The 23257-nt window shown below is 40.8% G+C and overlaps 3 protein-coding genes across 3 annotated transcripts in view; 2 read left to right on the top strand and 1 right to left on the bottom strand.

Annotated features, from left to right (window-relative positions):
* zhx2a (zinc fingers and homeoboxes 2a) overlaps positions 1 to 2074 on the top strand; it is a 28469-nt gene extending 26395 nt beyond the window's left edge. Inside the window, exon 13 of the mRNA XM_008432016.2 lies at positions 491 to 2074. The gene's annotated coding sequence lies outside the window, so the exon portion shown is untranslated. The remainder of the gene's footprint in view (positions 1 to 490) is intronic.
* derl1 (derlin 1) lies at positions 1353 to 10144 on the bottom strand. The gene is made up of 8 exons (XM_008432018.2): positions 9807 to 10144; positions 8149 to 8260; positions 8004 to 8068; positions 7371 to 7397; positions 6379 to 6474; positions 6204 to 6256; positions 5983 to 6093; positions 1353 to 5107 (listed from the first exon to the last, which is right to left on the bottom strand). Exons 1-8 carry the CDS (start codon positions 9957 to 9959, stop codon positions 4960 to 4962), a joined length of 765 nt encoding a protein of 254 aa, XP_008430240.1. The 5' UTR covers positions 9960 to 10144; the 3' UTR covers positions 1353 to 4959.
* Positions 10145 to 11583: 1439 nt separating this feature from the next.
* tbc1d31 (TBC1 domain family, member 31) lies at positions 11584 to 23016 on the top strand. The gene is made up of 23 exons (XM_008432019.1): positions 11584 to 12005; positions 12194 to 12334; positions 12810 to 12925; positions 13068 to 13246; positions 13898 to 14049; positions 14155 to 14314; positions 15264 to 15464; positions 15554 to 15724; positions 16652 to 16731; positions 16816 to 16962; positions 17065 to 17198; positions 17287 to 17420; positions 17774 to 17953; positions 18053 to 18285; positions 19134 to 19206; positions 19341 to 19420; positions 19506 to 19641; positions 19740 to 19832; positions 20267 to 20395; positions 20537 to 20731; positions 20914 to 20983; positions 21794 to 21949; positions 22071 to 23016. Exons 1-23 carry the CDS (start codon positions 11935 to 11937, stop codon positions 22220 to 22222), a joined length of 3183 nt encoding a protein of 1060 aa, XP_008430241.1. The 5' UTR covers positions 11584 to 11934; the 3' UTR covers positions 22223 to 23016.
* Positions 23017 to 23257: the final 241 nt, after the last annotated feature.

Raw genomic sequence — 23257 nt, 5'->3', positions numbered from 1 at the left:
ACCAAACTTTTACTTTTCTGCTTTAGTCTGCAGCCCTCAGAATCAGTTATTGCTGATGCTGATGCTGATGCCGCTGCTGCTGCGTTGCCAAGTTTTTTCCTCTGTGGATGCTGGGAGACGTTCCAGCCCTCCGTGACTCCTGACAGGACGAACTATAGAGAATAAATGGGTGGCAGGAACAGACTGTGACTTGGCTGAAATTAAATGGTGAACTGTTCCTTTAAGAGGGCACAGCTGCGCTTCTGCAGCCATCTAGGAAGTTGCTGGTGTGTAATTATGTCTGATTGGTCCTTCAGAAATAAGGCATGCACCGCCATTAGCATCAAACGTGCAGACAAAAGCAGATAATTATGGTCACGTAAGGGCAAAGAGAAGGTTTGTTTATGTAAATAAGATGGATAAAAGAAAAAAGAATTATCTCCAAAAAGAGATTTTTAACTGTTAGCAGGAAAATATTGGCTAGTATTATAAATCTCTCTTCCTGTTCTAGGAAAGGCAAATCTTTAAATGCTGATTCTCCAGCCATCATGGGGCAAGTGAAGACGACCAATCAGAGACACAATGTGTCTGTGATGTCATCACAAAGCGCCAGGGACGATTACAGCACTGAGGTGAAGAACGGACGCCGACGTGAAGAGGAGTGCCAAAGCTGGACTTGATGCAGAACTCTCACTACTACGTTTAGTTTAGTTTAGTTTTCGTTTTTTGGTTTTGTAACATGTTTGTAAATATTCTTGTCATACAGAGTAAGCGGTCTGTTCAGGTGCAGAGCGACAAAACTTTTCTTTTAATTTTTATTTTCATGATGAATGAATGTCGCCCCAAAACCTGGAATGTTTTTGGTTGCTGTAATAAGAACAAAAATGCATTATAGTCTATTTGCTGGAAATCTCCTTTTTTGTAAAAAAAAAAAAAAAAAAAAAGCAACTAGCTGCATTTTGCTCATTATGAGTAGATTTTGATGGCACTTGCATATTTTTCTTGTCGTAGTGGTAGATGTTCCCGTACCAGGCTGCTTTTCAAATGCCTTTACGGTGATACAATGCTGACTCAGATGTGCAAAACAGGCGAGTAGGAGGAGTGTGCAGCTGAGGAAACAAACTGCAGCGAGCACACACACACACTCACACTGATTAGCAGCAGTGGTGCAAATACTTTAACAAAAAAAAATATCCGCAGCTTGTTTAAGCAGTTTTTTTATTTTTTTTTCAGACGTGTTCTTGAAGCTGATGCAGAACATGATGTGCACATTTCTACAGAGAACTGATAAATCCCGGAGAATGCAGGGTCTGTCCGACACCATGCTGCCTTTCCAGCTCATACCTGTTGTTTCCTGTCTACTTTGTAAAAAAAAAAAAAAAAAAAAAAAAGGGAGCAGAGTGGAGCAGCTTCACAGTTCTGTGTTGTAAATCTTCTCGGCGGAACCTGCCAAAAGCCCTTCATTTTCTTTTTTCTTTTCTTTTTTTTTTTTATGAAAATGCTACATGCACTCTAAATAACCTGAGCACCTTTATCTGAGCCTTCTCATATATATCCATTCGTTTAGCTGTAAATACGTCTTGTCTTCTATCTAGGCTTCTTCGCTTAAGAGTCAAGGTGGGATTAATTCCCCCTCTTCATTTCTGCACATGCTCAAAACGGAGGTGGACGAACGTCGGAGATACAAAAACGGAGCTGTTAAAAGGCGGTTGGAATGTCACTGCAGTCAAAAGCTGTCACAAAGTTTCAAGCGTTTCTCTCTTTTTAACTCATCTTGGAAAGTGTCGTTCAAGTTGACCTCTTTATTTCCACATGAATGAAATCGGTGGGTTTTTTGCTTTCAGTCACAGAAGGAGGGAGGGGAGCTATAATTTAGCGTCAGCAGGTGGATGGCTGTATGCTTGACTGCATGTTGGTTCCTGCTGCATTGGGTTCACGGTCTCGAATAACTCAACATCTTGTTTTTGACGTGTACAGGATTACTGCTTGCATTTTCATTTTCTCCCTTTTAAGTCTGATGCAATTCAATAAAAACACAGTTGACTGCAAAATGCCGTGGTAGTCTGAATAAAATGGAGAATATGAGATTCCTTGATATTTGAATTTGTTGCGATTATTTTCTGCCAGCATCAATACAGTGCTTTGGACAAGTATTTAAACAGTCTTTACATTTTTTCACTAACCTAATTAGAGTGATTGAAAATGCTTGCCACACTTTTCAGATATGAATTGGGAATTCTGAGCTAGATTTGACGTCGGAGCTGAGGTAACTGCTTCTAGTTAAAAAGCCTGAATTTCAACGTAGCGATGAACGTAGGCGTTGTTCGTGGTAATTCTTAGAAACATCTTAAGCTTCACTTATAATAAGCACTTAAAATATGATCCATTTAATCTTATACCTAGTGGCCCAATCAGTAGTGGGGACCGGGGCCGCTACATACAAGACTGATTCTAGATGCACTTTCACATGTGTGTCTTGTAAAATGTTTCCACCTAATCTTCCTACTGTGGAGCGGCCATGTTGAAACGTGAAGTCGGTCTTACAAGTCGTAACTGGGGGTAAACCATGCAGGTGATTGGGCTCAGAGAACCAGTTCCAATCAAAACTGAACATGCACACCAAAGGAAAACATTAGGCTAAAAGAAAAATTAAATTATATGGAATGTATGAAATAAATGTAAATTTAATTATAAATGGGTCAAATTTCATCTAATTTCTTGCCTTGGTGTGAAATTCTGATGTGAATCAAGCTCACCTGACTGATGCCTCACAATGTTGAGACGAAACTAAAATGTACAACTTAAATGTGTGCAATTCCTTTTGCTTTTCTAGAACCTCTTGTGCCGCCCCCCATAAACATGCCGCCCTAGACAGAGAGCCGTGTTTGGCAAAATGAAAAACTTATATCGACTCTTAGCTTGAGGGTTCTTTAAGAATATTTGTTTTCTTCCAGCACCACTTACCAACATGACCCAGCAGATGGACATCTCTTCTACTTGATGTGTTGATACAAAACTGATAATCAACCCACATCAATGCAACAATGTAAAATAACTGAGGGCAATAAATGTGTTTGCTCTTTTAGAGGAGAAAACGAGAAACAAATAGTAATAAAACAATTCTCAACTGGTCCTTCTGTACATATTCTAATAATTTATTTTAACAAAGTATTGCATTAAGGCAACAATAAAAATAATCAACACACCCAGACTCATCTTTTCAATAATGTGCTGTATTTACAAAAAAAAGAGCAAGAGCTCATTTTTGTTTTACCTCATTTAAATCGTCTCACGTCAGAAAAAGTTCCGGCTCTTTGCACCAAAGGCTCGAAAATACAAATATGTTACACGTACTCAAGCTCAGACCTGGGAGATACACAAGTTAAATACAGTTTCTATGTATAAAAAAACAAAGTATTCACCCCTGTGGATGTTTTACGAATTTGACTTTTTTGACAAAAAAAATTTTTTTTAGTAAAACCAAAAAATCAGTTGTGGAAAACTGCTTTTTACAAAAGAAAACAAGTGACTGCATAAATATTCACCACTTGAAGTCATCGTTTAGAAGATGTGATTTTTGCTGCACTTCTTCTTTTCAAAACTTTTCAATCTTCCGTCAGGTTTCTGTGTCAAGTCCTGAAACAAATTCTCTATCAGATTGACTTGTCTTTAACCATTTCTGTGTCACTTTAGCTCCTTAGTTCTCTTGCAGATGAAAACAAATTATTCTCTGGCATTTCTCGATATATTGCTGCATTCATTTTACCTTCTGCCTTCACTAGCCTTCCTGCCAAGCAGCATGCCGCCACCACCGTGCTTCACACTGGGAATAACGTCTTGGTGCTGATGTGCATTGTTGAGATCTGCCAAACACAGTGTCTTGTTTGATGGCTGAATAGCTCTATTTTCACTCATCACTCTAAAGAACCCTGTTTCACTTGACTATGGAGTTTCTTTTCTACCATTTGGCAAACTGTTTTAGCCTAGATATGAATTTTCTTTAAGTGGCTCTCTCGTCACTTGCCTGTGCTTTTTAAATGATGAAAAGCACAGGCAACAGGCAGTCTCTACCATTTCAGCTGCTGAAACTTTTTTATATCCATCCCCTGACTTTTACCTTAAGCAACGTTTACTCCGATTTGCTTGGAGTGTTCTTTTCTAATCCTACCTTCCAGCTACTGGTGTCTTTATGCTACTTTAGTCACTTCATTCTTCTCATTGTGAGATTGCTGGCACTAATTGACTGGACCTCTGTTAAATTAGGTTAAATGGGGGTGAATATTTAAAGTGTTTGTCATTTTGTAGAAGTCAGATTGATATTTTTTTTAGTGAAGCCAACTTTTGTTGATCATGACTGATTTGTAAAAGCAATAAAGAGGGCAAAACATCCAAGGAGGTGAATACTTTTTTTTTTTTATGCGCTATAGCTTCCCTTCTCGTCTGCTGGGGGGAGGCTGACGGCGCACTCGGCAGTGATAATTACAATGTAATCTGATATGGCATCACAAGCAGGGAGGAGTCCGAATCAACAGCGTGCAGCTGCAACATCTCTCGTGTCGACAGTCGAGTCATGGAGGAAAACGGCGGAAGAGGACAGGAAAGACGGAAATGAGCGGGAGGCGTTCGGGGTCGCCACGGAAAAAAGACATTTATTTTTATTAGTTCCATCTGCTGGACGCGTGCAGCAGTAGAAACGGCTGAACCGAGCCTACGGTCAGAGTCCGAGTCCTGTAGTGCGGAGCGGAGCAGTTCCGGTTAAAGCACATACACACACTTTCTCCGGTTTCATCCTGCAGCATCTTTGAAAACCCAACACACATACACGTGAATCAAACTTGAGGTAAAGTTTTTCTTTCTCTCTCACTCTCTCTCTTTCTTTCTCAAAACAGAAAATTGTGAGGAAGCAAAAATCTCAGGCAGAAAAAAAAAAAAAAAAGTCAACTGCTCAGTTGTTTGTTAAGAGGGAGCTGAAGGAGGATCTCATTCTCCTCCGAGGCGAAAGCCTTGTCCCCAGTTGTGACGGCCTCCTCCCCTGCCTGCCGCTGGCGGCTCCTGGGGAACCGGCCTCCTGGTCGGAGGAACTCCAAACCCCGACACTCCTCCTCGCGTGTTAGGGAAGAACCGATACCTGGAGGAGGAAAACAGGGAGGCGATTTATTGAACATCGAATGCTACGAACAACCGCAACCAGCTGGAGGTCAGAAAAAGATTCCCGACTTTATTTGGTTCGTTGTGGCTTTAAGACGAAGACGAACGGTTTTTGTTCAGAGATGCCTCAGAACATGAATGATACATCATCACAAAGGCGAAACGTTACTGAGTGATTCAAGAATCTGACACATTATAAATTACAGCTTTAGATAAAGATGTTTATTTTTGAAAGGATGTAAATATGACTCATGTTACTATACACTGCAAAAACACAACATCCTACCAGGTCTAATTCTAGTGCAAGTATCTTACTTTTCTTGAAATAAGACAAAACTAACTTAGAAGTAACTTTTCAGCAAGAAACAATTGATGGAAAAGTACAAGATGAAAGTGAAAAAATCTGCCATATTGTTCCACTTGTTCTACCTGCAGACTTCACTTATAACTAGCATTTTTCCCTTCAATATTAAGGAATTCTTGACTTAAAACAAACTTCTACATATTGCTGAAAAGTTATTTATAAGTTAGTTTTGTCTTATTTTAACTGCACTAACATATCTTCACTAGAAACTAGACTTGGTAAGATTTTGTGTTTTTGCAGTGTAAGATGCATATTTTGAGGCAGCTGCTACAAATACACTGTAATCCTTTAAAGTTGAGTTCAGTCGTCCAGACACCGCTGACCCTCAACCTGGAGGATTTCACTGTATTAGCAGGTTTTCAACCGTGAAATTTGTACCACCCAGTTTTATTTAATGCAGAAATTAGACGAAGAATTTACAAAAACTAGAAATGAACCGCAAAGTTACGGATCAGTGCATTTCTGCCTTCATCTTTTACTTGAACACTCACAAGAACTCGGGCGTGGAGAGGAAGGAGCGTCCGCCCAGGTCCATGGGGTATTTGAACATGAGGAAAAAGTAGAGGTGGCCGACCAGATTGCCCGTCAGCTCATTCACAAATCTGCACAGAAGCAAAGAGAGGAAGACTAAAGAAACCTCACACCACCGATCCGCTGCGACGCTGCGGCTCGTCCCTATGGGATCCGATAAAACGGGTAAGTTGGTACTTACGATCCTCCGATGATAAAGTTGAAGACCAGGATGACCCAAGGTAGGTAATGTGCCTACAAATAGAGCGGCAGACATCTTTAACTGGACGTTTACATGCATGCAAGCAGCAAAACCGCCAGAAGTCCCTCCAACAATCAGCTTCGTGTCCGACGTGAACGAGGTTTGAGGCACGTACCTTGAAGCGAGTTCCAAACCAGAAAGACACGATCATCTCGCTGTTGAACTGAGCCCAGACGTACAGCACCGACATGATCAGTGGGATCATCAGCAGCTGAAAACGTCAACAAAAGGAGACGCCAAGTCAGACGCTCGCAAAGTAAACTTTGTATGCAGATTTTAAAAATAGGCTATTTGCTGCCCAGAGGAGTAATTAAGCCAAAATTGTATAAAATGTATATATTTTGTATGCAAGATAAAAAAAATAAAAAAAACATCTGTAAATGTGTTCAACCCAGGGACCCACAAGTGGCATTGATCAAATTCTGAAGAAAAAAAAAAATCCTATACAACCCGACAGATTAGCACTACGGTGTGTTGATGTTAATTTGGGCAGAAATGCCTGAAGCTTTTGAGCTTCTTGACATCAAATGTACAGTAAAGGAATTCTGTTAGTGAATTTTAGGCAATAAAATGTTGATTTTCTTATTTAAAAAAGGAATCAAATGATTTGTTTATTTGCATCTTTTAATGCAATTCAAATATTGCATAAAAAGCCTTCGGTGGTTAAATGAAAAATGTGCAGAATGAGCCCATTCTTTTATCTGATTAATCGATTAATCGTAAAAAATAATTAATTACTAAAATAACAGTTGGTTACGGGCTGAGAAACATACAAAATGTATCCAACAGTCTGATATGCGGCTATAAAAAGAGCCAAATCTGGTTCTTCTAAGCATTCAGTCAAAGGAGATTAAATAAACAGGCATGCCACACTTTTCAGATTTTTATCACATAAAATCCAATTGCAAACAGACCCAATGAAGATTGTGGCTGCATTGTTGCAAACACATTTTTTAAAAATTCATGAGGTGTGAATAGTTTTGCAAGATACTGCGCTGTTTATCGCATCCTGGGTTTTCAGTGTCACCTGGAAACAAGCACTGCATGCTTCAACAACTCGGCACAGTCAAACCTGTATTGTGGCGTAGATACAGAGAGAATTCTTACCCGCATGTCCATCAGCAGCCCGGTTATCTAGAGACGCCAAGTCAAGGACAACAAGCTCTAGGCGGTTTCATTTGCAGCCTCAGGATTTGGGAGAGGGTACTCATGGAGGGGGGAAAAATAAATAAAAAAATCCCTCACTTAAATCCCCATTTCAGCTCTAAAAGCACCTGGCACTCACACTGGAGCAAAGGAGCCGACCTTGACGGATCACGCCTTCCTGCTGTTTTTACCTGAGGTTATTATCAAAACTGGAAAATTCATATTCCTGATTTTGTTTGTGACTCAGTCTGAGGTGTCTATTAATCATCACTGAACTCCTGACAAAACAAACCGAGCCGGACTGTGAAGCCGCTTGGTGCTGCATGTGACCTAGATTAAGTTTCTCTCTGCTCTGCAGAGGGTAGACTGACACTGGGCCACTGGCGCAGAGCCACCCTGACATGGCATGCTTCTGCTGCAGAGAGAGAGAGATAGACAGAGAGAGAGAGGGAGAGAGAGATGGGGTACAGAGGAGGAACAAAAGCATCAGTGGGTCTGTGGAAAACAGGCCTACAAAGGGCTGCAACTTTCAGCGTTCATTCTGTCCTTTAAGGTTTGAATTTCCTTCTGTTGGCGACGGTGCTGAAAGGATACAACAATGCAGATCCAGTTGAAAAGGAGCATGAAAACATAGTCTGCAGGCCGGCCATCAAACGCTCCTAAGGATTGGGAAGAAAGGCGACATTTAAAAAAAAAAAAGAAAGGGTGACAGAAAGCGTAAGCGGCCCGACGGCCTCACCTGTTTCCAGCCGAGTGGAGTAATGGTAGAGGAAATAAAGATTGACCATGTAGAGGAAGCCAGTGTTTGGGGTGATGGGGAAGTAAAGGGTGGCTGTCACCGGCCTCCAGAGCTGAAACAAAACAAACAAACGGGATGCGGACTCGAGGCGGATCACAAATCAGACATTTTCAGCCATCTCTATCCGTGTTAACAGATCTTTCGCGGCAACGATGTGAACAACACGGCGTTTAAAATGTGCTGAAGGGACAGAGCTCTGTGAACGATCCAGGAACAATTGTCGCTAATCGGTTTAGCTATTAACCTGTAAAAATGATTTCTCTTTGTCGCACCAACAATTCCATTAATCTGGGATGAGGCAGCAGCAGCCCTTTGGTCATTTTAGGATTTACTGATTTCTTACTTGATCTCAAAGGACGAAAACCAAATTATGAGATAGAAATACGTATATTTTTTGGCCAGCACCAACTTTTGTTTGGTACTAATACGACTGATAAAAATCAATAAAAATGGAATCAAATTGTAGCTTAACGGGCAAGATTTAATGCATTTTCCCCCAAGCCAGTTTCAAACTATTCTTTAGCTGAGCCATGGCTGACAGTATTGGAGTGGATTGTAACATCTGTCATAAACATGTTACAACCATCTCCTTACATAAAACTAAGGAGTGTTTTTTTTATTATTATTTTATTGATAGTGGAATACAAACAGGTGAATGAGCTGATGTAAAAAAAAATAGAAATCTGGTGAGATCTCAAAGAAATATACGTTAGTCCGATCTTTGTGTTGTGTGTGTGGGTCCTTTTGGTAACTCCAACCTATAATACACACCAAACTGCACCTCGTGTGTCTGTCAAGATTGAGATTCAAATTAAAAATATACACGCATCCACACAAACATAGGCACACTGGGTGTATTTTCGATGGATTGATGGACGTTGATTGTATTATTCTTTAAGTATTCATGCCTTTTTGAAATGTTTTATTATACTCATTCATACAACCACACATTCATGAGGCAAACAGAGTGTCTGAGTTATGATTCTAGTTTATTCTTTACTTGCAAAATACTTCATTTTTTAGCATATTTTATGATATAGTTTCTTGTAGATGGAAGTTTACTGTTAAACTCCATCATTTAAAAAAACACGTGAATACAATTATTATTACTAGATATTTTTTTCTACGGAACAAAAATAAATATAAAGAACGATATTAATTGTTTTTTAATGGTGCATTTAAAAATCATTTTCTGTCTGAATTACACTGCCCTCGGACACAAATTCAAGCGGAACGCCTTTCGTGATTACTGTCGTACAGTCGCCGCCTTGTGGACTACATCAGAACAACACCCTAAAAATAAACACATATTTACAAACCCTCTAAAACAGAAATTTTATCACATTCCTTGAAAAATTAAAACATTAAATTCATCACTGATAACATTTTAGAATGACACGGTTCACTGAGTATTTTCGGGTGAGCACGTTAGGGTACACTTTCAAGGCTTCCGGAAGTTCCAACCTACGTCTCGACCTCTGATTGGCTGCAGCAGAAGGCCTATTAGGGTTAGCCAGCTGCTAACAACCCGAACACATAAATAGAACCTCAACAACAACCAACGCTTTGGCTCAAAGTGACAACCATAATATACTCACCTGAAATCTGCTAAAGACCAGCTCTGGAAACAGCATAAGGTTCCTAAAATCAATCAATCCTAGTTTACCGATAAAGGGAACAGCAATCGAAGCAGCAAACCAATACCGGGTGATCAAAGGGATGCTTCGGAACCAGTCCCCGATGTCTGACATCTTTCCATAGGAGTCCCGCCAACTAATAAAGGCGAAACAAAGTCTGTTCTTTAAAAATAACTCAAACTCGCTTTAAAGTACAAGCCTTCTTGGGTTTGTTTGACAGCTACTCCACAGCCAAGTTAACATGACGTGGCTAATCACTATGAGCTAGTTTTGCATTTGTTGACGTCACAAAGCTCCGAGAGGTAGCTTCCGGTTCAGATTTCCATAATAAAAGGCAACAACCTCTACCAATAATATCCGCCAACAAAATTAGAGCAAATTATATTCAGACTTCGCGAAAATAATAAATTGTGAAATTTTCTAACCTTTATTGTCAGAAGGATAATTTAGTAATATGTGAAAGCATGAAAGTACAAGCTGATTTTACAGAAACTACGGATATACATTGTTGTTTTTATATTATTCTTGAGACATTGTCAGAAGATACATTGCTGTATTGTGATTGCTTTGAAGTGACAGATTACAGGCTTCTAAAAGGTTCTACATTAGTGCTTTACTTCAGTTAGTTGTATGCATGATCATAGATAATATAATATAATATAATATAATATAATATAATATAATATAATATAATATATACTTTCTATAAAAATCAATACTAATTAGTATAATTATTTTTCGATCTGCAAAATAGACCTAATGCCACTCTTAATTTGGATGTAAAGAGGCTAGTACAACCGGATGCATTTTGAATATATAATACCAGATTTTTGTTTATGTTCTATTTCCTGTAAAATTTGCACAGCGCCCCTTCGACCATTCAGAGGAAGCCAGCAAAAGAAAGAGGCGTGTCGGTGCCAGTTGACTCAGCAACTGAGAAGTATTTTAAACTGAAAGAAGGTGATAAAGATGGACAAGATCTAGATGGCTAAGAAAATATCTGTAGAAATGTGTTATAACACCAGACTTGCTTTCCATTATGTAAAATGCAACCTTAGTTTAGTTTCATTTGTTCTTTTATTTTTGTTTTAATCTGTTTTATTTATCTATTGCCAAATTACATCAGTGTGAAAAGATGTTTAACATTACTCAATTTCAAGAGGTACTCATCCAATGCAATATTCATTAATTCAGTATTTTGGGTAACTTATCGTCACTTCTCAACTTGTCCTAACCAGACCGATGTGGTCCTAAATGAAAATGAATTTAACATCCTTGCCTTAACATGTAAAAAAACAAAACACAAAAAAAATTGTGATGTTACTGACAAGAACGCTTCCTGGTCATTATTTTGGCCAACACTTTTAATTTCGCATCACCTCAGAACGAGAGCTTCAAAACCAACTCAAATCCTTCACACATTTATAAAATCCCACTTTTGTTTAGACCTCCTTAACACGTCTTTAAATACGCCAGAACATATGTGATAACACGGGAAACAGCTTGAAAGCAGTGTTTTTGTAACAAACCAATACAATTATAATTAATAAAATTGAAACTCAACATTTTATGTTAGTATAGTTCAACTAATTAAAGTGTCCAGATATTTATTAAATCTCAATAATAATACAGATATTTTTGAAACCATTTTGTTCCAGGTTTCAATCTAGAAAGTGGTAGTAAAAAGTCTATGCCAATCGCCACAAAGAACCATTGAACTTCAACTCCCACGATTCAACGCCAATGACGTCATCTTTAAGCGACGAATAACCGTCTTCAAAACAAACATGTAAGCTGTCTAACAAGCAGCTGCTTAGCTGTACTTCTGCTCATTTGTTAAAGCTCAGTCGAGTTTCTGTTAGCTTTAGATTTTGATGTTGATATTTACAACGTTTTTTGTCGACATTTTTACAGAATAAAGTTCCGACTGTAGATTTTGGTTTTAAATTTCGCGCTGTTTGCTCCGCCTCTGTTCATCTTGCCTCTGCGTTATGGAGGTTGGTTGCTTCGGTCAGGTCAGGAACGTAAAGAAGTGAGAGTGGATTTTATTCCTATGATTGTTTAATCGGCAGAAACATTTTTTTTTTAAATGGAGGTGACGGACATTGGAAACAAAGAGGAAGGGAAAGTATGGCATCGTAAACCAACACCCGGCAAAAGGTAGGTTTGAAAATACCCGGGATGCCTCTTTAAAACACCTGTCTCATTAGCAGTGATCAAGTGCTGCTGGGCTTACAGGGAGTTATTAAAGCAGACGTGATAACGGTTTAACGTGGCAAGGTTTCGATTTCTATAAATATGTCATTTTTCCATTCGTTGCATCCTGTCTGTGGGTTTCCCCTCCTCAGTGTGTTGGCGACGGTGGTCCGCACTGCTCAGCAGAACAAGACGGTGCGTTTCCTCCATGTGGCCTTCGACACCACAGGGGACTCTTTTCTGGCCGGAGATCACCATGGCAACATTTACTTCTTTGACATCAGTAGAAACAGGTGACTATCTGTGGGTCCTGCTGGGTGTGTGAGGGGATGCTGCAGAGTAAAATGTAAACAAATGAGCATTTAAAGCGTCTCACAAAATCAGTCCTTCCAGTTGAACTGCTTTGCATTTTGTTACATCACAACCGCAGCATTAGGAGTAATTAGTTGGGATTTATGTGTGCAAGGAACACGCTAGATTTGTCAGTGCCATTTGCAGGTGGCCACAAGCAGCAAGAAGGTGTTTTGGTCAGAGGAGATCAAAATAAAATCTTTTGGTTTGCATGCAAATGAACATTACCCTGAATGCATCATTCCCACTGAAAGACACGCAGAGTTGTGCTGGATGTCTTTCAGCACAACTGGATAGATGCTTTGCACTGGAGGGAACTATGAAAGTTTCTTTTTTTTTTATGCATAGGACAATAATGCTAAGTTCTTAGAGCCTAGATACTCGATGTCTAAACATGCCCTCCTCTCTCCTGGGCAGGTTCCGCTTGGTGCAGAAAACAGGACAAGCCTGTACTGCTCTGGCATTCAGCCTCCGCAGGACAACTGAGTTTCTTGTAGCTCTGGTTGACCACACCATCAAATGCTTTGACAAAGGTGAGAGGAACTCTTCTGAATCTTACCTTTCAACATCAAAACTATGTGGAAGCAAAGACAGACAGACCGAAACATGTCGTAAGCATCTACTCACCACTCAATGTTTTTTTTCCCCTGCCGTGCCGTGTGTTTACTTCCACAGACACGAAGCAGCTGGTCAGCTGGATGAGAGGTCACGAGGGAGCCGTCACGTCCATATCCGTCCACAGCTCAGGCCGATATGCCATCACGACATCATCAGACACCGCTCAGCTCTGGGACCTGGACACCTTCCAGAGGAAGAGGAAGCTGAACATCAGACAGTCTGTCGGCATACAGAAGGTAAACAAACAGATGCAGCGCCACATAGTTAAACCCAAGTTCACTCATATCTCTGGCACATTTAGATTTAAATCTAAAGTCTGTTTCTTTTTTCCATGATAAAAAAAAATTAATGATCAACAATTTTGGTGATTTACTCCAAAACAAGGTTTCAGTAATTGTCTTAAACTTGTCCGTAAATGTTTTGAAACTCTAAAAGTCCATTAAAAGTGTCATTATTTACCGAATCACACTTCACGACAACAGTCATAAACATTCATGAAGACTCCTTCCTGTTTATGACTGTGTCATGTTAGTCTCATGGACATCCCTTCAAATAAAGTCTTACCAAAGAAGCTTATTTGTGTGGCACCATTCACACACTTTGCAATACAAAGTGCTTCGCAGGAGGAAACAACATCTCATACAAAATCACATAAAAGCATAAAGACATTAGACATAATCGGGTATTTTTTTGAAACACTAAGCCGAGACTATAAATAAATTATAAAGCAATTAATTTTCAGCGCTGATTTAAAGGAGTCAGCAGTTTAAGACAGTGGTCCGTTGTCTCTGACTAACTAAACTGTAATTTTTTGCGTTAAGGTGGGACTTAGAGTCACTCTGTGAGGTTGACAGCTCTGCAGCGACGCACTGTTTCCTGCGTTTCAGGTTTTCTTCCTCCCCCTCAGCAACACCATCCTCAGCTGCTTCAGCGACGACTCCATCTTTGCGTGGGAGAGCGACACCCTGTTCTGCAGGTACCAGCTCCCCGTTCCCGACTCCGGACCCAGGATCTTTTACAAGGCCTTTGCTGTCACACGGTGGGTCTCCAGTCCATTCGATGAGCTCCTCTCTAGTGTTGCTTGTGACTGCCAGTAAAACTCTGCAGGGGTCAGAAGGCTTTAACGTGGGTGTCGTGTCGACAGAGACGGTAAAAGCCTTGCTGCCGGCGGCCGCTCCAACCTGCTGCACCTGTGGTGCCTGGAGAGCCAGCAGCTGGTCAGGGTGATCCAGATGCCGTCTCAGGTCCGAACTGTCAGGCAGCTGGAATTCCTGCCTGACAGCTTTGATGGAGGAGCCAGCCAGGTACACCAGCAGCAGGACTTTTTTTTTCTTTTGACTTTGCTGAGTTTGACATGAAAGTCATCCTCCATCACAGCCGATGTCCTTCACTTTGCCTCCACATTTAGAAACCAGGTTAGATTCTGGGTTTAAAATGAAGAAATAAAAAAAAAAAAAAACATCCCAGAAAATGAACAACTTAAGCATTTTACATAAATTTCCACTAATGTTGTAGATTTTAGATTTATTTTGAAGCTATTCAGCAGTGAATAAAATGTGAACTCAATTTGATTGATATATTTCAGTATTGTTTCTATTAAAAAAAAATTCATATTGTTCGGAGTCATAAACGTCAGAATATCTCAAGACAAAAATGAAAAGAGGGACAGAAACTCACAGCATAATGAAATTATTCCATGGCAAACTTCCACATTTTTGACCAGTTACTCATTACAAACACACACACGCACACACACACACACACACACACACACATAGAAAAGGACAAATTTATTTTCATTGTTCATATTGCTTCACCTCCTGTGGGATTTCCTTTGTTTTCCTTTTCCCGTTGACCTCTCTGAGGAAAACAGCTTTGTTTCTTTTCCAGTTTCTATTTTTCTAGACAGGAAACCAAAATGTTCACTTCAAGAAATATTTTAATTGGTGACAAAAAGAATGTTCCGCCATATTTTCTCGCTGGTGCCAGACGCTGATGAGCTGGATGTCCTGATATGATCGTGTGCTGAAGGCGAACAGATTCACAAAAAAGCAGAAATGTACTAGAATAGAGTTAATAATCCAAATGGAGAAAAACTAAATAATTCTGGCTCCATGTTTGGAACGGCCGTCTGATGTTTCCAGAATCATTCAGAGAGAATCGCTTCCTCCTTTTGTACTTCTGTTCACCGTCTTGTTGTTTCTCTTCTGCTGTCCTCGTTTGTTTTCATGTTTTTTGTTTTTGTCTCCACAGACTTTAGGGGTGCTGAGCCAGGACGGTGTGATGCGTTTCATCAACATTCACACATGCAAACTTCTCTTCCACATGGGATCCGTGGACGAAGCCATCACCGCCGTCGCCGTCGGCCCCAACGGCCGACACATCGCAGCCATCATGGACAACGGAAGCATCAACATCTACAGCGCCCAGAGCCTGACGCAGGAATTGAACAAGGTGACGGTAAAACACGTTGCTGCAGGACACGTGTTCTCACTGGGTCACTAAAGGCTGTTTTGTTTTGTATCTGTGCTTCCTCTCCACAGCCTCTTCCGTCTCGGGTAGCCGTGGTCTCTGGCGGCGGAGCTGGTCACGACTTTTCCAACATAAAGATGAAGGTTAGGTCAGAGGCGGTCCGGCCAGCCAGGCGATCAGGTGGAGAAACACAGGTGAAGATACTGAGACCCCCTGCAGGGTCTTCAGCTGAGGACAAAGAGGTAGGACAAACACAGAACTAATCATTTTTATTTATACTTGTTGCACATTTGGTTTATTAATTTTATTATAATACAGAGAATTCTATCATCATTTTCACTAGACACTCAACGGTCCGATATTAATATCTGTATCGGTCTCAATATTTAAAAAAATAAATTCTAGATCTGGTATCGATGTCTGATTCACAAGATCTATTTAGTCTAATTCTATGATTTGTGCTCTGAGCGACGTCTTGCTTTATTATTTATTTTACATTAAAGTTAGAATTTCTAATTACACTTTCTGAACAATTTCAAAGGTTTGTTGCAGTTTATTTTTACATGTTTGACCAAAGTAGTGAACCAATTGTTTTTGTCAGTTTCAGTTTCTTCTTTTTTTACCTTTACTGTGGATGTTCGACTCCGAAATGACTGAACAAATGAAAGTTGTTTATAAATGTTTGACCAAGCGTGTGAAGCTGTTATTGAGTTTAGGTGTGCTGTACTGGTGCAGAGCTATCAAATAAATTCAGTACAGTTTAATAAAGCAAACGATTTAGATCAGTTCAGCACTGTTCTTCTGCATCGGATCGTTATCGGTACCAGCCGATACCAAAACCTCAGGTATTGGTGTTGAACTTGAATAAAACAGATTGGTGCATCCCTAATTTTTAATCCTATTTAATGTGGAAAACCAATAAAAGTTGCAATTGTTGGAAAAAAAATACGTAGAAAATCTGGTTCCATTAAAAATTAATGAAAAATGTATGCATTAGTTGTATTATTCCTTATTTTCACAGTTATAAAATAGTTTCTATTGGTCTAACACATGATAAACATACCACAGTTTGATTATAACATGGCTGAACGTCTATCATCCAATATATTTCCTCAATCAAAGAAGTCGGATCCACTGCTCATTTGGTTTTCTCTCGTTTTGTGATGAAGAACGAACTACCTGCTGGTCTGAACAAGAAGAGACTTGTAGCTCTGCTGAAAGCTTTTGGGGAATTTCCAACTAAATACAGGTGCAAACCTCTTTCTGTTAAAGGTGTTTCCATATTTGGCGGCATTTTGATACTTTACAATCATTTTCTGCGTGGTTTGTGCAGGATGTTTGTGTGGAAGTCTCTGCTGTGTCTCCCAGAGAACCACGCAGCGTACAGCAGCCTGACTGACAAAGGCCTGCATTCAGCCTTCCTCACTCTGCAAGACAAGTACCCAATCAAGAGCCACAAACTGCAGAGAGGATTGCAAAGGTCTGTTTCTCCTACAAATGTCACTAAAATCTGAAATAACAGCAATTTTTGTCTGGTTTAATTGTGTAAATCTTTTTTTTTTTGTTTTTGTCTCGTCTGCAGGCTTCTATCTGCCTTAGCTCACTGGGCAGCCATTTTTGCAGAGGTGGAATATCTTCCTCTGCTCTCGTTTCCCTTTGTCAAGCTTTTCCAGAACAACCCCATGCTCTGCTTTGAGGTGGTGGCCACCGTTATTGGTACGTCTTTACTGTGACGCCGTTTAAAAGATTCGATTAAAGCAGGTTTCCTCTGTAATGTCTGCTGACTCACTGCGACCTGCTTTAGTGAACTGGTGCCAGCACTGGTTCGAGTATTTCCCCAACCCTCCTCTGAACATCCTGAGCATGGCGGAGAACATTCTGGGTCATCACGACAAGGAGCTGCTGCAGCACCTGATGGACTGCGGCATCACCTCGCAGGTAATGGCGGCGGCAGCGACAACAGGCCAACACTCAGAGACAGTCTGGAGTCTGACTTGTACTGTTTCAGGAACTTAAAATAGTTCCCACTGTTTCTAGACTTTAATTAATGTCACAATATCCATCCATCCGTCTGATTGGTCCATAATCCACCGTTTGTTAATCTGTTCATCTTCTTAATTCATTCTGTCAAAATGTGCCACAAGCGACTCTGAATTTTCCTTCTGGTAAAGTTTGTAATCTTCACATGCTGAATGTCAGGAGACTTGTCAGACACTAGAAGCTGCACATTTCAGTAACGGGTTTATCCTCATTTCTAAGAACCCTGTCCTGCGTCTCTCTGTCTGTCCCAGCTGTACGTGTGGCCACTGTTGGAGACCATGTTCTCCGAGGTTCTGACGCGCGACGAGTGGCTCCGGCTGTTCGACAACGTCTTCTCCAACCACCCGTCCTTCCTGCTGATGGCCTGTGTGGCCTACATCATCTCCTGCCGGGAGCCTCTGCTGCTGTGCTCCCAGAAGAAGGACTTTGAGGTACACTTTCTGCCCCTCCATCTTAATCACCACTGCGATCTGTTGTCACAAATGTACCTTTCTCCTCCTCCTCCTCCTCCTCCTCCTCCTCCTCCTCAGTACTTTTTTCACCATCGTAACAACCTGGACGTTGGGGCGATGATAAAGGAGGCCTACAGGATTACTGGCAGCACGCCGGCTGCCATCCACCCCCGAACCCTGCTCTCCGACTTTACGCCCCTCACCAGCGGCCAGTACCCCATCTTCGACCAGTACCCAGAATTCATAGTGGAATTCCAAAGCAGGGAGAGGGAGCGAATACGGCTGCAGGAGATGGAGTACCTCAAAGAAAGGCGAGCTAATCTCAATAGCAGAGATGTAACTGCATCATCACAGCTGCATGATGATGTAATGACATCTATGAGCAGAGCAAGTTAATCGTATTTTTATGTTTTCCAACTGCAACCTTTCAATGACCTCTTTTCTTTTCCTTCTTCTGTCCTGGAGATTGTTTTTGTTCATCTGTGTTACATTTAGTATATTTACATTTTTAGGACAATTTTATCCTGTCTGAGCTAAGGATGCAAATCAACGATTAACGAGTTAATCTAAAGTCGATTGACGAATGATTAATAAGCGACAGTTTTTTTTGTTGTTTTTTTAACTGGAGTTCTCTTGATTGTCTTTCCATAACAGGAAGGGCTTAAATGTTCAAATTTAGCCCTCTGACACATGGAGCCAGTGCAGATGGATACTCATCTTCCAAGTTTATTTCTTAAATGAGAAATGTCGAACAAGATTTTATTCTTTTTTTCTTTTTTTTTTTGCTTTCATTTTCATTTTATTGTCATGCCACAAACATAAAAAAAACATTTTGTAGAAATTAATGGACCCAAAAAGTTAAATACCTGTAAACATGAAGACAAATGTCATTCTAATACTGTTTTTTTTTTTTTTTAACTTTAATTTATTGTTGTACGGATAAAGGAGAAATATTCATTTACATATTTTTTGTAGCATTGATTGGAGGAAAAAACTAATTTTGGCCCCTGATGCAAAACATTTGGACATGGACATGGAGAGGCCATTGTTGGAACTAATTAACCATTAATTGACAATTAATCATAAGTCGATTAATTGTTTGCGTCTCTAGTCTGGTCCTAAGTTATTCAGACCTAAAGTGACTTTTTGTCGTCTTCAGGGAGGAGTTGTCGGCACTGCGAGCCGACTTTGTGCGCCGCCAAGCTGAAGAGAAAGTCTACTACGCCCAGCAGGTGGATTTATTTACTAGACTTCCTCACAAGCAAAGACTGTATTGTGTCAATGTGTTCAGATTTGAATACAAATCACCTGTTTTTGAAAGCTAAGCACCTGAAATAATCAGATTTTTTAAACGATTTCAATATAGGAGTTGCTTCAGAAAGCCGAGGAGCAGCGCAGAAACATCCTGGCACAAGAGGAGGAGAAGCTCGCACAGCAGAGGACAAAGTATCCAACTACGCTCTCCCGTGTTCATTGTTTCTACCAAAAGAAGAAACGTAGCATTAGTTATTAAAGTTTTCACGGTGTTTAGGCTGACGGCGATGAAGAGAGAGCTGAAGGTGAATGAGTTACACCTGCTGGATGCAACTAGAAGACGCTTCCTGAAGCACCAACAGGATCTCAAAGCCTCTCAGATACAGAGGCTGGACCAGGAGATCAGCAGGAAGGTAAGCTTCTCTGGGTCTGAGTGTCAAACCTGTAATGTCCGCGATGTTGAGCTTCCTTTTTTTTTTTTTTTTATGATGTACCTCGATACTCAACCCAGATGGATCAGCGGGAGCAAGAAACGACCGCAGCGGTTCAGGATCTAGAAGTCAGACAGATGGAGCTGGAGGTGCAGAGGAAACGGTTTGAGCAGGTGACGAGAGCCGCCTGGGCCTATTGGGGAACATACGGGCCGTTTACGTCACAAAAACACTTAGATTAATGGTTCTTAATGGTCCAAAAGGGGTTTGGACAGGTGCTTGAAATCCTTAAAAATGCTTGAATTTCATTTGGGTATTTTTACGATTTGGAAAGTGATTGATTTCTCTGTAAAATCCTTGAAGGAGTGTTTGATCTCCAAACTGCACATTTTTGTAATAAACTGCAATCTAACATTTGATTAGAAGCCTAAATTTGGAAAATGTTATTTATAGAGGAACCAGATATTTTCATACACATAATAAAAAGGACAGACATATTTTTTTCTCAAGGTTTGGAGTTAAATCAGACTGAAGTTTTCTTATTTTAGGTTAATTTAGAATTAGAAAAAAATAGTGAACAAACTCTGAAATAATTGCTGCTGCTTAGGACCTGCTGAAGAACCAGGAGCGCGTCGGACGAGAGGTTGAAGAGGAGGTGCAGCTGAAAATGAGAGCTGCAGAGAGAGCAGATGAGACTGGCCCAGAGCTGCTGCACGGCGCAGAGAGCAACCCACAGGTCAGCGACACACCCCGCTGGAAATTTAGCACCTCACAACAGTTGTCCGAGGAAAGCACTAAGCAGTCATCATAACTTGGGTTTTGGTCCAAGTTTCTGCAATATTTACCGTCTGTTCATGCGACATAAACTCTCACACAGGCCCTGGAGGAGTCCCTGGCAGAGGCGTACCAGCTGGGCCTGGAGTCTGACTGGCAGAGAGAGGTGCTGGGGCGCCTGCAGCAGGTTGAAGCTGAGCAGGAGAGGAAGAGGAATCTGCTGGCAGAGCTTCAAAGAAAATCTCTGGCAGAGGAAGAGAAACTGGCTCACACCATGAGAGAAGTGGCAGGAAGAAAAGTGAGAATAGGATTTTTTTTGTGTGTGTGTGTTTATTAGTGTGGAACAGAAACAAATGATACAGGTGTAATTTTATCTCAGACTTCAAAACAAGCTTTATCTCTGAGAAGTGTGGGATTTGTTCAGGATTTTTTTTTGACTGTTTTTATTCATGGAGAGTGATTGCTGTGTTTATTTTGCAGTGGGATGAAGTGATGAATAGCAGAGCAGAGTTACAGGAGCAGCGACTGGCCTGGTCCACAGCAGACACGGGTAACACATCACACACACACACACACACACACCATGGTAGAGGTGGATATTAATAGATGGTCAAACAGCTTTTAAATTTATCCGAGAAAGCTGCCCGGAAACTGCCTGTATTGTCGGATATTAACGGGGAGAAAAAAAAACTCCCATCTTCAAAACACCTCGAGTCAGCTGTAGTTATCATGTCAGGCGACTAGATGGCGATGTGATTTTCAGATTGTCATCGAATGCGCAGGCGCTTTTAACCTTTAGCTTCCGCCTCATTGTAAACAATAACCCGTATCCTATGAGCGAAGAGCTCATGCAACATTTTTATTCCTTATCAGAAACCTGTTAAACTGAACCAGTTATTAGTATAACATAGCATAATGCTATCCGCCATTGTTTTTGTTATCAGCCCGTGCACGCATAGCATAAACCCTAACAACCGTGCGTTCTGCGCATGTGCACCGTCACCTCCGCGGGTGGTGCTACACTTAGGCGTCACTCTTTCATTTTCCTGACTTGTTTCTGCTCAGACTGCTCCCTACCACAAGGTGGCAGTGTCGTATCAAGTTGTTTGCCAGTCACTACCACAGAAATGCTCTGCATTGCACAAAATCGATTAAAAAACATTCACTTCTGCCATTGCAGGATTTTAAATGAGAACATTTCCGAATAATTAATTCAAATAACATTTAGAATGTGTTTAATCACTTCCAGTCTTCTTTACCACAATAAAAAAAAACTCTCACCTCTGAATTTTAACATAAATGATGTCCAGGAAACCTGTACTACACAGATCTAATCTGGTCTTTTTTTTTATTGTCTCAGGAGGAGAGCGACTTCTTCACAAACCTACTGCTTCTGTTGCAGCTAAAGGTGTAAATACAGCCACAGCGAGGAGCTCTGCCGCCACCCAGAGGCAGGAAGGCGCCAGCATGGTGTGTCTGAACAGCTCTTCACCTTCAGGGAGCTCCTCCACCAACTGTGAGTCGGTTTAAGCAGTAAAAACTCATTACATTAAATACATTTTAGTTCACTTCTTCAGTGTTTTTGTGTGGTAATGATTATTTAATAGTAATTAAGGGTTCTGTTTGCGTCCTGTTAGTCTCCCTGGACCGCGGCCGGGCCCTCTTGGACAGCAGCGAGAGGGAGCTGCTGAAGGAAATCAGGGAGCTGAGACAGAAGCTGGCAGCGCGAGCCAGAGAGTCCACCTCGTCCTCCTCACCGTCTGTGCCCAAGCCGTCCTCCGTGTCCTAACGACCACCAGCTGCCTTCTGTCGTCTGCCCATTTAAGGAAACATATTCTGAACCTAAGCTCACTGCAGCAAAACACAAACAGTGACTCAGACCGTGGAGCGTGTTGACTGGCTGCAGCGTGGTTATGAACCATCCGCCCTTCCATCTGAGACAGGTTGAGGGTTTACTTTGCGCAGATGAACTCAAGCATGAGAAGATTCTTTAACAACATCGTTGAGCCCAGTTAGAAGTTTAATTTATTTCAGTTCTGGGAAACATTTTGTGATGAAAAGACAAATGTGACCTGACGCCGTTCCTGCATCTTTTCCTGTCTTTGCTCTCTGAAAAGTCCTTAGTCAGCAAAAAAACTAAGAAGTGCTTCAACAAACAGTCCAGATGGATCAAGTTGAGCGGTGTCAGATTGATGCTGCGTTTGAATGTCTGATTTTCACTTCCTACTCAGCAGAGCGTCTTCTCACTCTGAACTTCTCCGGTACTTTCTGTACTTGTGACCTCGGCGTGCGTAATATACAGACTGAAACCCTCTGATAAGGAAGGAGCAACAATTTTAAACACAGGAGTATAAATTAGGGGTACAATGAGCACTCTGACTTCAGATTTCTGCTGCAGTATGAACTCTTGCAGCCATTGTAACCATAGAAACAAATAAGTGGCCGTAACTACTACTTACTTATTTTTATATTTTCTTTGGTAAGAGCACCAGTGCTTTAATTTGATCTTTTATTATCTTTATTATATCAGAGATGTTTTTTTTATTTATATTTGTCTCGTTTAAAGCCATTTTTGATAAAGTCGCCAGTATTCTGTCTGTTTTATTGTAACTTTTGATTCCCATTTATCTCATCTTGATACATTTTATAATGATTTACTCACATTTTACCTAAAATACACCACCTGAGCATTTTTTCAAAAGCGGTCACTGCGTGACTAAAGCATCCTTCTTTTGGCAGGGCAGTGAAAAGCTACAATTATCTTCTGAACATGTTGCAAAGACTCGTGTTTAACTTTTAAAGCTGACAAGTGGCATCAATGCAA

Source organism: Poecilia reticulata, linkage group LG16 (assembly GCF_000633615.1).
Source record: "Poecilia reticulata strain Guanapo linkage group LG16, Guppy_female_1.0+MT, whole genome shotgun sequence".
NCBI classification, from domain to species: domain Eukaryota; kingdom Metazoa; phylum Chordata; class Actinopteri; order Cyprinodontiformes; family Poeciliidae; genus Poecilia; species Poecilia reticulata.
Note: the sequence above shows the minus strand (reverse complement) of the source record. Positions and strands in the feature narration are given on the sequence as shown.